At 45.7% G+C, this 15,899-nt stretch overlaps 1 protein-coding gene across 2 annotated transcripts in view; it reads left to right on the top strand.

The window, feature by feature from the left end:
- mib1 (MIB E3 ubiquitin protein ligase 1) overlaps positions 1-15,899 on the top strand; it is a 220,688-nt gene that overhangs the window by 21,576 nt on the left and 183,213 nt on the right. For both annotated transcript variants that reach the window (XM_072467454.1, XM_072467453.1), the window contains exon 2: positions 12,153-12,324. In XM_072467454.1, the coding sequence (XP_072323555.1) occupies positions 12,153-12,324 (172 nt within the window). The remainder of the gene's footprint in view (positions 1-12,152; positions 12,325-15,899) is intronic.

Below are 15,899 nucleotides of genomic sequence, written 5' to 3'. Positions count from 1 at the left end.
CCCGGACCAGCCCTTTCCAGTCCCTTGAAGCTCTTAGAGCAATTGCCAGCGGCTTTATAGCCAGTGCAAGCAACAGTGGGGAGAGGGGGCATCCCTGTCTAGTCCCACAGTGCAGTCTGAAGTAGTCCGATGTCGTCCTGTTCATCCTCACACTAGCCTCTGGGGCCTGATATAGCAACCTAACCCAATCAATGAATCCCACCCCGAACCCAAAACGTCCCAGCGCCTCCCATAAATAGTCCCACTCAACCCGGTCGAAAGCCTTTTCAGCATCCATTGCTGCCACTACTTCTGCCTTCCTGCTCTCAGGGGGCATCATAATCACATTGAGCAGCTTCCTTAGATTGACCACCAGTTGCCTGCCCTTCACGTCCGGTAGACAGTCCTCAATTCTAGACGCCAAGGTCTTGGCCAGTAACTTAGCTTCTGCGTTAATCAAAGAGATCGGCCTAATGGACCCACATGCCTCCGGGTCTTTATCCCGTTTCAGTATAAGCGAGATAGAACTTTTTATAAAACTCCACCGGGTATCCGTCCGGCCCCGGGGCTTTACCCGACTGCATGACCTTCAGGCCTCCCAGTACTTCTTCGGTCCTGATCGGGGCCCCCAGCCTGTCCACCAACCCCCTACCTACTCTTGGGAAGGTTAGTCCGTCCAAAAAGCGCCTCATCCCCTCCGGTCTCGTGGGGGGTTCTGAGGTGTACAGCTTGCTATAGAAGTCCCATAACACCTTGTTCAGTCCTACCGGGTCCCCCACCAGGTTTTCCTCCCCGTCGACTACCTTTCCTATTTCCCGAGCCGCTTCTCTCTTTCTTAGTTGTTGGCAAGCATTCTGATGGCCTTCTCCCCATGCTCGTATATTGCGCACTTTGCCCTTCTAAGCTGCTCTACAGCCTTCCATGTAGACCACACCCCAAACTCGGTCTGCCGCCTCTGTAGTTTCCTCAGTAACTCTGGCCTCGGGGCCTCCGCATAGCTCCTGTCTCCGTACAAATTCCTTAACCAGTCGGTCCGTTTCTGCCCTGTCCTGTCCCTATGGGCTCGGATTGAAATCAGCTCCCCTCTCACCACTGCCTTCAGCGCCTCTCAGAGCACCATTGCTGAGACGTCTCAAGTATAATTTACCTGCAGGTAATTATGCATGCATTTCCTCAGCCCCTCACACACCGCCTCGTCCGCCAGCAGCCCAACATCCAGCCTCCATTGTGGGCACTGAAAGCTATCTTTGCAAATCTGCAGATCAACCCAGTGCGGAGCATGGTCCGAGATGGTAATTGCCGAATATTCTGCACCCGTCATCCCTGTCAGGAAGTCCCTGCTCATGATAAAGAAATCGATTCGGGAATATACCTTGTGGACATGAGAATAGAACGAAAACTCCTTCGCCAGTGGCCGACTAAATCTCCATGGGTCAGCTCCCCCCATTTGCTTCATGAACCCTCTCAGTTCCTTTGCCATTGCTGGCACCCTACCCTTTTTTGAACACGACCGGTCCAGGCCAGGATCAAGAACTGTGTTAAAATCCCCACCCATGATCAGTTTGCGTGAGTCCAAGTTAGGGATCTTCCCCAGCAACCCCTTAACAAAATCTACAGCATCCCAATGAGGGGCATATACGTTGACCAGGACTACTCTCACCCCCTCGAACTTACCCCTCACCATAACAAATCATAGAATCATAGAATTTACAGTGCAGAAGGAGGCCATTCGGCCCATCGAGTCTGCTTTGGCTCTTGGAAAGAGCACCCCACCCAAGGTCCACACCTCCACCCGATCCCCATAACTCAGCAACCCCACCCAACACTAAGGGTAATTTAGTGTGGCCAATCCACCTAACCTGCACATCTTTGGACTGTGGGAGGAAACCGGAGCACCCAGAGGAAACCCACACACACACACGGGGCGAATGTGCAGACTCCGAACAGACAGTGACCCAAGCCGGGAATCGAACCTGGGACCCTGGAGCTGTGAAGCAATTGTGCTCACCGCAATGCTACCGTGCCTCCCCACCCCCCCGTCTGCAGCTGTGCCTTCCACCTCAAATTGGACCCGCTTGTTGATCAAGATCGCACCCCCCTGGTCTTGGTGTCAAGCCCCGAATGGAAGACCTGACTAATCCAGCCCTTCCTTAATCTGACCTGGTCAGCCACTTTCAGATGAGTCTCCTTTAACATGAGTACGTCCGCGTAAATGCGTGAACACATGCGCCCTCTTGACTGGCCCGTTTATCCCTCTAACATTCCAGGTGATCAGCCTGGTCGGGGGGGGCACCCCGCCCCTCCCTTTGCCGATCAGCCATCTCCTTTCTTTGGCCAGCCCCCAAGCCATGTGTCGCGCTTCCTCTGGCCGCCTCCACCCCTGACCTCCTCCACTGTTACCATGCCCAATTTCCAACATCGTCAGCAGACCTACTCTTCCCCCCCCCCCCCCCCCCCCCCAAACAACACCACCCTATAACCTAACCCCTGACATAAACTAGCTAAATGAACACCCCCCACCTGGCTTCCGTTGACTAGCCCACCCAGCTAGCCTGGTGGCTCCCAACTCCGGCGCCAGCGAGTCTCCCACCTATTGTTCCCTGGCTCTCCTCCCCCCGGCCCATCCACACTGAAGTGGGAAATGGTTCAGAAGGGCACTTGGCACAGAAGATGGCTGCCTGACACACAAGATGGAGACACAGAGAATAAAACAGACATAACTGATGCCTGGAGCCCGGCGGGGTGCCAGTGGGACAGATAGAAACAGATCTAGGACAAAGGGAGCCAGACAGGAAGATTAGGAAATACATAAATGCAGGATACCACTTGAATAAAGCTGACTTCAGCCAAGGTGTACATAATGATATGCTAATACGAATGTCTTGGGCCATTTCCTAAAACAAAGGGACAATCGATACTGCTTTCCTGCTGCTACCTGTAACCTGTAAAACCTCTTTAACTATAACCTTGTGTAAATGGCAAAACACTTACAAATAGCGATGTACAATCTATAAAATATTTAAAGATAACAAGGTGATAATTGTTTTGTATCTGGGCTCATTGTGAACCCAAAGTATAAAATGAATGACTGCCATTCAAACCACGAGAAAGGCTGACTACCGTACCGCGGGGTACATACGCTTTCTCCCGAAGCTTCGTGTAACAATAAACTGCACTGATTGAACACAGCAAGTCTGACTCCCGAAGTGGTTGATTTCCCCACAACACACACCACTTCCCCAAATCAGCCCCGCTTGAACAAATGCTCTAAATAGGACAGAGACAGCCCCAACAATATTGCAATTTAAGTCATACAAAACAAAATAGCAGGCACTGTCAACCATTCCTATCTGAATGCAGAAAGAGATCCCAAAAATTCCCTGAAAAACACCCCCCATATCTGAACCATTCTAACTCTCCTCTTTTTCTAACAAAACTCAAACACAAAAGCGAAAACGAGACATGAAGAGAAAAAAGACAAAAAACACAAAAACTAAGATACAAAAGCATGAAAAAACATGCAGGCATCTCTCAGAAACAAGAGAGAAAGAATTAAAAGTTCCAACACGAGTCCACGAGTCCTCAGCTTGGGACCAGCCCGTGCCTCTTTGCAAAGTCCATTGCCTCCTCGGGTTCGTCGAAATAATGGTGCTGGCCCTCATGCGTAACCCACAGTCGCGCCGGATAGTGCAGCCCAAATTTCACCTTCTCATATAAAATCTCTTTAACTTGCCTGTAGCCTGCCCTCCTTCTGGCCACCTCTGCGCTCAGGTCTTGGTAAACGTGCAGGGTGCTATTGCCCCAGTTGCAGCTCCGTGTGCTCTTGGCCCATTGAAGAACCCGCTCCTTATCCAGGAACCTGTGGAACCAGACCACCATCACTCGTGAGTGACCCCCTCGCCAGGCTGCCTCACCTGCGCTCTATGTGCCCTGTCCACCTCCGGTGGGCGAGGGAACAACTTGTTCCCCAGCAACTTCTGAAAAACCTGCCACATACGAGGTGTTGCTAATTTTCTCCTTAGTTCAATTGCTCTGTTTTATTACCTTTGCTCTTGAGTCGCCAGGTATCTTTATGATACCGCCACGTGGTTCAAGTCCGAGTAATGATCAATTGATCAATAATCCAATACACCGATTAGTAAGATTTAAATCAAAGCACATTTATTATACACAGTAATCACTACTCATGCACAAATTCTACGTTTAAGCTACTTCTACAACTAACAGGCCTATACTTAACTTGGAACTGACCCACCAGGTCAGGGAAACAAATGGCCTTTCGTTCGGGTTCTGAGCCTGCGGGATTCGAAGTTGGTACAGATTGGTAGCTAGGAGCGCCTATCTCGTAGCGAGCGTTGAATTACGACTTACAGTTTCGACCAGCTGCTGAAGAGTGAAGAGCTGGAGAAGCGGTGGAGAAGAGAGCGACTTGAACTTGGGGTTCAATTCTTATAGCCCCAGGGGCTTTCCGCCTTTCGAGGCGGACACTGTACCTGGTCCCAAGTGATTGGACTTTGTCCCAATCGCTTGGTTCGATTTTCTTCAATGCTGGAGCGGTTCCCTGATCGATGGGCGGTCTTGAGGTGGTCGTTCACCTCCTTTTGTGTAGGCTTCTGCTGGCGCCGAAGAGTCTGGTTTTGCTTTGTGTGCCTAAATATTGCTTATTGTTCCCGGGAATTGCTCATTAGTATGCAGATGGCTGGTGTTTTGTTATGCTGATGGTTGCTGGTATCGATCTTGTCTGGCCTTTCCAGAGGTAAATACACAGCCAACCTGCAACTGCTCGTTTGTGTCTTGTTGGCTGACTTTCCCATCAGCCTTTGCCGTTCGCCATTTTGAATCGGGAGTTGGCCATTTTAAGTGGCTACAGCGGCAGCATCCAGCCCCTCGGCCCCCTCCGGGAGGCCGACGATTCTTCAATTCTGCCGGCGAGACCTGTTCTCCAGCTTTTCCAGGAACATGTTGTGTTGGTCTCTCAACCTTCGAATCCCCTTGTCCGCCATCGTTTGAAAGTCCGCCTGCTCCTCCACCATCTTCTCCAGCTCCTGGATCTTCTCAGCCTGGGCATCCAGCCTTTTCTCCATTCAGTCAAATGATTTCTGGAGTGGTTCCAAATGATCACTTTTCAGTGCAAGGAAGTTCTCCTGCATAACCTGCAACAGGTGCTCCATTGTCGGCTGAGCTGTCGGTGCCCAGGTCTGGACATCGGCCATATTGGTTTCACTCACAGCCTCCCCTTTGCCCTTACTTGTCCACTTTTTCAGCTGTTTGCGATCCTTCCTACTTCCTTGCATGCACCTCTGTATGGAGTACATGCCTGAGTGCTATTACTTTCCAATACAGCACTTAAAAGCGCAAAAATGTCAGGGGCAAAGGTCCAAAAGTCTGACTGGAGCAGGAGCCACCAAGTATGCGACTTACTCCCTCATAGCCGCCACCGGAAGTCGGCACAGATGTATTCAATTGCATGTCTGGCTTATGATCTGAAGAAATTAAGGCAAAGGCATGCTATGTCAGAGTTTTCAGTCAGTTCAGGAGTTTCAATTGGTCAATCTGTCATAAGACTCAAAGTTAAACATTGAATGGGATGAGGCAAGTATCGAACCTTCTTCTTCCAAATGATAAGTTTAGTTTGCATTGTCATATAGTATTTATTGATTTCTTCAGCAAAGTCAATAACTCGATTAAATTTGTACGGTAACAGTGTGAAATTTCTCTACCATTTGATCCCCACAGGTAATTAATTGAAAAGTCCAGATCATTGAGCTAACATCACTTTCTCCATTACTAAATAATATTATATTTTCCCAAAGCTCCAACATGTTCCACTTTTAACTATAGCTACTGATTATGGCTTTCAATTCTGTAGATATTCATTAAGAGCCTTTTGTAAAGCAGTTCATTGTTGTGACGTTCGGTCAGACATCAGTGTCTCCTGGAACAGTGTTCTTGTAGTCAGGGTCGCAGAGAAACGGTCTGGGAACAGTGGCCCTGCCGTCAGTGTCACAGAGAAACTGTTTAGTAATGGTGTCCTCACAGTCAGGATTGCAGTGAAGCCACCTGGGAACGGTGTCATTGCAGTCAGCGTCACAGTGAAGTAGTTTGGGAACGGTGTCCTTGCAGTCAGTGTGCAGTGAAGCAGTCGTGATTTTAAAAAACCTTTTGGAAGAAGGAATTAATTGAGAAACGACACAAATACGTGAAAGTCAGGGTCAGTATAATAAAGTAATATAAGTAAGGGAAGTGAAGTTAGCATAAGAGAGGTACGTTAATAGCATTCTTGTATAAGCATAGTATTTGGTTAAAAAAGGGAGTAAACAAGGGGCCACATGCCACGGTAGGAGAGCTGGCACCTGTGATATGCTCCTCCTGTGCCATGTGGCAACTCATGGAAGCTTCAGTTGTCCCTGGTGACCATGTGTGCAGGAAGTGTGTTCAACTGCAGCTACTGGCTAAACACATTTCGGAGCTGGGGCTGAGGGTAGATTCACTCTGAAGCATTTGTGATGCTGACCAGGTCGTGGATAGCATGTTCAGTGAGGTGGTCACATCGCAGGTGAAGATTGAACAGATAGAAACGGCATGGATGACCACCAGGCAGAGTAGAGGAAAGCGGGTAGTGCAGGAGTTTTCTGCGCAAGAGGGGAGGAGGAAGAACAGCAGTGCTATAATAGTTGGGGGATTCAATTGTAAAGGGAACAAAGAGACATTTTGGTGGCCCCAAAAGATGGTATGTTGCCTCCCTAGTGCCAGGGTTAAGGTTGTCACTGAATGATTGCAGGACATCCTGAAGGAGGAGAGCAAACAGCCAGATCTTGTGGTACATATTGGTATCAACGGTACAGTTAGAAAAAGGAATGAGGTCCTGTAAGCAGAATTTAGGGAGCTAAGAAGTAGATTAACAAACAGGACCCAGAAGGTAGCAATCTCTGAATTACTTCCAGTGCCACGTGCTCATGAATATATAGATGGGAGATTAGTCCAGATGAATGCGTGACAGGAGAGATGGTGCCGGAGGGAGGGCTTTAGATTTTTGAATCATTGGGACCGTTTTGGGGACGGTTCAAACTGCACATCCTCCCCGCGTGTGCGTGGGTTTCCTCCGGGTGCTCCGCTTTCCTCCCACAGTCCAAAGATGTGCAGGTTAGGTGGATTGGCCATGATAAATTGCCCTTAGTGTCCAAAATTGGCCTTAGTGTTGGGTGGGGTTACTGGGTTATGGGGATAGGGTGGAAGTATGGATCTTGAGTAGGGTGCTCTTTCCAAGAGCCGGTGCAGACACGATGGGCCGAATGGCCTCCTTCTGCACTGTAAATTCTATGAAATCTTCTATGAAACTGCATAAGGACGGGTTGCACCTGAGCTGAAATGGGACCTGTGTTCTTGCAGGTGGTTGGGGAGGATTTAAACTTAACTTGGCGGGGGAGGGGTCTTGGATCCTGAGGGAAGGTTCAACACACGGAGATGCACAGCCAAAATTAGAAGAGACGGCAAGTGAGTCAGGAAGGTGTAGAAGGTATAGGCCAGCCACAAAGGAGTTTGGTAAGATTGGAAGGTATTTATTATAAGGAATCTGATAGATCAGATGAGTTGAGGGCTCAAATTGAAACATGGGGATATGATGTTATTGCTGTCACTGAGACATGGTTGAGAGAGGGGCAGCATTGACAATTCAACATTCCAGGATACAGGTTCTTCAGGCAAGATGGGGAAGGATGTAAAAAAAAATGAGTTGTCGCAATTTTGATTAGGGAATCAATTACTGCAGTAAGGAGGGACGACATCTGAGAAGGCTCTTCAAATTAAACCTTACCAAAAAGGAGCAATCACAGTGCTGGGAGTGTTCTATAGACTCCCCAACAGTCTGAGAGAAGAAGGAGAGCAGATTTTAGAGAAGTATGATAGTAATAGGGTAGTGATAGTGGGGGACTTCCTCAACATTAACTGGCGAACTCCTAGTGTGATTCTTAATGCATCCAGGCGAACATTGTGAGCCAGTACATAGAAGGTCTTACAAGAGAGGGGCGGTGCTGGACTTAATTTGAGGTAACAAAGCCGAAGCAGTGGTTGGAAGTATTTTGCAGATACCGATCATAACTCCGTTAAATTCAAGATTGTTATGGAAAATGACAGGCATGGCTGGAAATCAAAAGTTCTAAACTGGGGGAAGTCCAAATATAATAAGATCAGATATGATTTGGCCAGAGTGGACTGGGAGCAGACACCTTTAGGTAAATCTATGACAGAACAGTGGAAAGCATTCAAGAAGGAAATAGGGAGAGTACAGGGCCAACATGTTACACTCAAGATCCAATCTCTAGTTCTACAATTATAATTTAGCTTAAATGACTTTATGTTGACTTTTTGTGACATTATATAAAGTTGGACCATTTTCTGTTTCTGATGTTTGGAACAACTGGGCTGTCTTTGTGTGCATTGGCAGCAAGCCCAGTTCACTGTCACCACATTTTAAAATTAATCAGATTGTGCGCAATTGGCTTATGCCTAGTTTGGTGTAATGGTAAAATGATTTTACTTAAGCTTCTGCTTTTTCTACTTTGAATGTTTTTTTGTCTGCTAAATCTCTGATGTGGACGATAGTCTGGACCAAGCACGTGCTGGCATACATGACTTGCCATTCAGGTTCTCACTTGCCAGTGGAACAACTTGGATGAGAAAGCCTGAGGGCTGATAGTCCCCACAGTTCCTTCTGTTTAATCCCAGCGCAGACTGAGAAAACAAAGGTGATAGTAAGTGACATCTGTTTCAGTCCAGACACCGCTTTTAAAAAAAAAGATAAGAGAAATAAACTAGTCAATTTATAGGCCTATTTGACTGGAACCAGTTATGGGGAAGTTACTAAGATCTTTTTATTAGGGACAGATGATTGAGCATTGGACAAATATGAGCTGATCAGAAAAAATCTACACTGATTTGTAAGGGCCAAGTTGTGTCCAACAGACCTGGTTGAATTTTCTTTTTGAGCATGTAACTTTAAAATAAATTTAGAGTATCCAATTCTTTTTTTTCCAATCAAGGGGTAATTTAGTGTGGAAAATCCACCTACCAGGCACATCTTTGGGTTGTGGGGTGAGACCCACGCAGACACAGGGAGAATGAGGGTCCTCAGTGCCTTGAGGCAGCAGTGCTAAATTTGAGCATGAAACTAACGTAAATAAGGAATTAGATAGATACATAGAACATACAGTGCAGAAGAAGGCCATTCGGCCCATCGAGTCTGCACCGACCCACTGAAGCCCTCACTTCCACCCTATCCCCACAACCCAATAACCTCATCTAACCTTTTTGGACACTAAGGGCAATTTCAAATGGCCAATCCACCTAACCTGCACGTCTTTGGGCTGTAGGAGGAAACCGGAGCACCCGGAGGAAACCCACGCAGACACGGGGAGAACGTGCAGACTCCGCACAGACAGTGACCCAGTTGGGATTTGAACCTGGGATCCTGGTGCTGTGAAACCACAGTGCTCGCCACGTGTGCTACCGTGCTGCCACCAATTGTTGGTGGATACTATTTATCTGGATTTCCAGATGGTGTTTGGCAATGTTCTGACTGTTCACAAGAATCAGAGCACGTAGAATTGGAGGTAATCTGTTGGCTCGGGTAGGAAATTAGCCCGGAAGTAGGAGACCGAGTGTAGGAATAATGAATGGCGATATACTCAGATTGACAGGATGTGACTTGTCCCTTAGTGACCTGTTCATGAGCCACAGGTTTTCACTATATTTGTAAATGACTTGAATGACTGAATAGAGAACCGCATGTTTAAGTTTGTTGACAACACTAAGTTAGATGGCACAGTTAATAGTGTACAAGAGTCAGAAAATTGCACAGGTTAAGCTAATGGATACAACTGTGGCAGATTGAGTTCAGTGGAAAAGTGTATAAACATCCACTTTGGACCCAAGATAGATTGGTATTTTCTCAGCAGTGAGCAGCTAGTGTGGATCATGGAGATTTAGGGGTTCAAATATGAAAGTAATTAAAAGTTACTAGACCGGACCTCCGGTGGCGGCCATTGAGTGAGTCGTACCCATTTGGCAGCTCCCCCTCAAGGCGGACTTTTAGGACCTTTTCCCTGTTCGTAGGGTGGAAGTTTGGATGAAAAAGGGTGTAGGAGTGATTGGAGAAAGTGAGACTCCACTGGTGTGGTTGGTGGACCAGAAGTGGGTGGAAATGAAAGGAGCTATTGGAGCCAGGAGAATCTTTGTGCGCCACAGGTCAAATGGCAGAGGGTAAAGGGCCTTAACTGCCCGCCCAGTGGTCGACTGAGCAACTGGTGGACTTCTTGAACGAGACATTCAGCCAGCATAGGAGGGAAGCCCATGAGGACTAGCCAGGGTGGTAGAGCTGCTGAAAGCGTGCATTGACCTTGTGGAGCAGAGGCTGGAGTCCCAGGGCCAGGCGATTTAGAAAGTCGAGGAGGCGGTGGGGGAGCACGAGGAGCAGCTTGCCTTGTTGGTGGCCGAGATGGGGGTGATGGGAGAGATCCAAAAGCGGTTGAAGGAGAAGATTGAGGACCTAGAGAACCGCTCCAGGAGACCAAAACTGCGAATTGTGGGGATGCCCAAAGGCATCGAAGGAGCAAATACCATCACGTATGTGGCCAAGACGGTGGAACGGTTGATGGGGGGGCGGGGGCATTCAATCTCCCCTGGAGAGACCAAGCGCATAGGGCACTGATGAGGTGTCCGCAAGCAGGTGAGCCGTCGAGGGCGATGCTGGTGCGTCTGCACAGTTTCCTGGACAACAACAAGATTTTGTGATGGGCGAGGCAGACGAGGTGGTGCACCTGGGAAGGGAACGAGCTGCGGGTCTACCAGGACCTGGGCACAGAACTGATGAAGAGGCGGGCCGAGTTTAACCGGGTCAAGGCTGCCCTCTTTAAGAAAGGGGTGAAGTTCTGAATGTTCTACCCTGCCGCCTCTGGGTGACCTTCTAGAACCGGGAACATTATTTTGGAACAACAGAGGAACAATGGAATTTCAGAGGGACGATGGACTGGCAGGAGAAGGAAGACATTGAACTTTGGAGGAGATGCGAGGAGGTGTTTGTTTGTTTTTTCTCTTGCTGGTTGTTGGAGAACCTTTATCCTTTAAGATGTTTTGTGGGGCTTGGCGGCGGGGTGCTCAGGAGGCGAGTTACTCACTGCAGAATTTCCAACCTCTGACATGCTCTTGTAGCCATTGTATTTATATACAGCTGGTCCAGTTCAGTTTTTTTCACAATAATAACCTCTGGGATGTTGATAGTGGATGATTCAGTGATGGTAATGTCATTGATTTTCGAAGGGAGATGGTTTGGATTTTCTTTTACCTGGCACTTGTATGGCGCAAATGTTACTTTCCACTTACTTATAAGTCCAAGTCTGACTATTGTCAATATCTGGCTGCATATGGACAAGAACTGCTTCAGTATCTGAGGAGTCACGAATGGTGCTGAACATTGTGCAGTCGTCGGTGAACATCCCCACTTAAGAGAGAAGGTTATTATTGAAGCAGCTGAGATGGATGGGCCTGAGTAAGTCCTGCAGCAATATCACAGGACACTGATTGATCTTCAACCGCAACCATTTTCCTTTGTACTAGGTATGACTCCAACCAGTGGCGTATTTTCCCCCATTCTCATTTACTTCAATTTTGCTAGTGCCCCTTGATGGCACAGCCGGCCAAATGCTGCCTTGATGTACTTAGCGAGAAATTATTTCCTCTTTGGTAATTCTAGAACAAGGGAATATAACCTTACAATTCGGGCTAGGCTGTTCGGTGGTGATGTCTGGAAACACTTCACACAGAATGTCGTGGAAATGCGGAATACTCATCCCACCTCCTATCCCCACTGAGAAAAGCTGCTAGATTTAGATCAAGACAAAAGTGATTGATTTGAGTTATGGAGTAATAGATATTGATGATTACAAAATGAAGGTCGATATCTGCTGTCACGATCTGACCTGTCATGATTTAAATTAATGGCTTAACAGGCTTGAGGACTGAATGGGCTACTCTTATTCCCACCTTTCTATTCGTGAGGAAAACCATCATGGCTACCAAAGTAAGTCTAGATCTCTGGGCACAGGATAAGTCAAAACTGTCTCAGTTTTAAACTTAGACCAGATCTTTGCTAATTTACTTATATTAATATTTTCTTAAAGGAATCAAGCATGATGGGACAATGTGTGATACATGTCGTCAGCAACCGATTATTGGTATTCGTTGGAAGTGTGCAGAGTGTACTAATTATGATCTTTGCACAGTATGCTACCATGGCGATAAGCACCATCTGAGGCACAGGTTCTACAGAATCACCATTCCTGGTAGTGAAAGGTAAGTGAAAGGAACACTTACTTGGTCGTCTAGTTTACTTGATCTTTACCTTTGATGCAACATTCAAAAGCATGCTTTAATTGGTTATATCATGTCATATTTTTCACATTAAAATGGGAGGGAATAGCTTCCTGATGGCTTGATTATTCAAATAAGTAGCTGGGCTATATTGATCAGCAGGGCCCGACATTGACTTTGTTGAGTTGGCTGACCATAACCAGGTGGTGATGGGATCTTTAATCGAGGAGAGGAAAATTAACCAAGAATTTCTGCACGGTGTCATGATTTAGCTACTCAATTTTTGGTATGTCGATGTTGCATAAAGATTGAGGTCAGCTGTGGTGCCATCTTCTATTTCAAGTCAAATAATCTGACAAACTCATGAATTATGCTTGCATGTAGATAATGTCTACTTTATTACCTGTGCAACTGTATCCCAGCAGGCCTGGTTTAGAGATGAAAGCTACGTATACTATTGGTCAGAACTAATTGGTTGTGCAGAAACTGACTTTTCACCCATGTGATAAATCCGATAATCTGAAATGGTGGCTGAAATTCATTTTTTTAGTTTGTCCTAATCCAAATTTTTTTATTATAGAATCTGTTGTAGTGCTTGGAATGCTACCATCCCATTGTGTGAAAACTAGACTACATTTCATTCCTTGACTGAGACATATTCATTCAGCTGTCTGTGGATTATTCAACTTAATCCTAGACCATCCATTCCACTATGGTTAAATTATTGTACACGGTGTTGTAAACCAATTCCATGTAATTTGCACAGATAACCTAACCATAGTGGAACTGGACCATACCTATGTGGAAATTCTAACTTTTCTTAAACCAATGGGAATCTGCTTTTTGTCACTGGTAAAAGATTAAAATTAACCTGTCTTCCTGTTCTCTGCACAACAGAATGGTGTACGGTCTGGGATTAAGTTGCCCAATCCGTACTATGTTGAATGAAAATGCCCTAATTGAGAATGTTATAATTCAGGGTATCAGCGTCAGTCAATGTTTTTAAACAACTTTAAGTTCGGAAATTATTCGAAGTGATAACTTTTTGGTGCCAGTAGTTATATTTTATTTGCTATCATTAAGACTTTACACAAGCGAGTGTCAGAGCAGAAAAATGGCATTCGTGTTGCACCCTGGGATTACGATCCCAGACCAGACCCCAACAGTAACTTAGGATACTGGACCGAAACCCCAACTTTTATATTATTTTGTAAGACTGTGCGGAAAGACTACTTCACTCCAGGAGTGATTGCACAAAGAAATAGGGATTTGATATTTTAAAACAAAACTGTATTATTAACAATAAATATTAAACTCTTTAACAACGCACCCAAAAATAGCTTACAATTATCCCTTAAACAAAACAACTCAATGCAGTGAATACCATAGCCTTAATTACTATCTTTATTCCCAATTAAACCACAAGAAAGGAAAAAGAACATACAGCTCTCAATCCATCCCAATGACACAGAGTAATACTTGTTTTCCCAAAAAGATTTTGTTCCTGTTAGAGCCCCTGCAGACTCGGGCTGGATGAAACTGTTTCTTTTTTAAAAAAAATATATTTATTAAAGTTTTTAAACACAATTTTTCTCCCTTACAAACAATAACCCCCCCCTTGTAACAAAAAAAACCGAGAAATCGCGCAGAGCAAGATATATACATGGCAAAATGATATATTTACACAGCTTTGTACACTGGCCCTCACCCGTACGTGCCAGTTTCCCCAACCCTTCATGTTATCTCTTGCTCATCCACCCTCCCAGGCAGTTTCCCCCCCCCCCCTTCCAGGACGTCCCCTCCCCCCCCCAAGGTTGCTGCTGCTGCTGACTGACCTTCCTCGAACGCTCCGCGAGATAGTCTAGGAACGGTTGCCACCGCCTGTAGAACCCCTGCGCAGATCCTCTCAAGGCGAACGTAATCCTCTCCAACTTTATGAACCCAGCCATATCATTTATGGATGAAACTGTTTCGATTGATTTGTTTCAGCTTCTGCCTTGTCCGCAGACCAGCCTGCTCTGCTTTAAATACTATTACTTTTTTTAAACTATCCTACTTGAGAGCAAAAAGACCTTGTGGTCTAAAAGGATAGCCAGATTCGAACACAATTCAAAAAGCTTTCTCAAAATGTCTGAATACTTTCGCTCCACCCAGCAATTACATCATCTCCCCAAGCTGAAAACAAATTAATTCTCCAGGCTGCAGGCAAATTAACTCCCCAGGGATTTCCCCCATAGTCAAACAACACTATATTAGCCCAGGCTCTTTTTCGTCCGGTCAATTTCACCTCTGGCTCCTAAAAGCATTCTGGTCTTGCAAAACGAGATTCTTTTAAAAACATGAGACTACTGCAGTGAAACACACACTCACCCCAGGCCTTGAACCCTTAAATTGCCAAATGTTTATAATCCAATGTATCTAAAATCCTGCATTTGTCACACTGGGTAGAAGTAACTACTTCCAGGTCATACCCCAGGTGCAGTCTAGTCAGTCAGTACGATATGGAATACAATTATTGTGTTCAGTACGATATGGAATACAATTATTGTGTTCGAGCAATCTTTGTTGCGTGAGTAAAGTATATGAAAACTGATTTGACCCAGCTATTAACTTGCTATTAATTGAAAGGCCCAATGACAAAATATATGATTGAACAATCTTCTTGCCCAAGCGAAGTCAAATTCTCAAAATCTCTGGTTTCTCATGCTCTTTCATCAACTCATAAACATTTCAATGCTAGTACCTGGCCAGATCAAGGAAACCATGGTGGCCTTGGCTCCCAGTTATTTTGTCTCAACTCCAACTTGCATCTGGGCATCTGAGGTCCTGCAGAGATGTTTATCTCCTAGTTTCCACACAGGCTGTTTTGACACTCTGCTAGATTTTTGCTGAAGTGTACCTTTTTATGACTTGCATACCTTTCCACACCTTTGGGGTTAAAAAAAACCCATCCAGTCAGTGATAGTCCAAACCATAATTACCCATCACGTCATCTCTCAGCAACTGCTTTTAACCAGGATGCATCCACAGCAAGAATAAAATAGGTCAGTATAAGATTAGGAATGCTGATGAAATTAAAGAAAAGTACAGCCAGCCATCACATTCAAGTTAGTTTTCATTAATTAGCAAGAAAACACAATGGAGGATTTTGAACAATTCTTCAATTGGACCATTGTGGCTTTTGAAAGAGTTGCTGAGCTCCGACCTTGTTTCACATGAGAAGTTATCGGCTATTTACCAGAAAGTAGAGAATTTGGACTGAAAATGAAGAGTGTTGTAAATTTAGTATTTTAATAATCTTTATTGTCACAAGTAGGCTTACATTAACATTGCAATGAAGTTACTGTGAAAAGCCTCTATTCACCACCGTCTGGTGCCTGTTCGGGTACACAGAGGGAGAATTCAGAATGTCCAAATTATCTAACCGCTCGTCTTTCGGGACTTATGAACTTTGAGAACCATTTGCTAAGTGTGGGGAGATATGTACGATAGCAGTGGCATCTGATCTTTCTCTCCTTTTAGTCAATGTCTTGGTTTGCTGAGCCACAGCAAATCGC

The sequence above is a fragment of the Scyliorhinus torazame genome, chromosome 11 (assembly GCF_047496885.1).
Source record: "Scyliorhinus torazame isolate Kashiwa2021f chromosome 11, sScyTor2.1, whole genome shotgun sequence".
Taxonomy (NCBI): Eukaryota; Metazoa; Chordata; class Chondrichthyes; order Carcharhiniformes; family Scyliorhinidae; genus Scyliorhinus; species Scyliorhinus torazame.
Note: the sequence above shows the minus strand (reverse complement) of the source record. Positions and strands in the feature narration are given on the sequence as shown.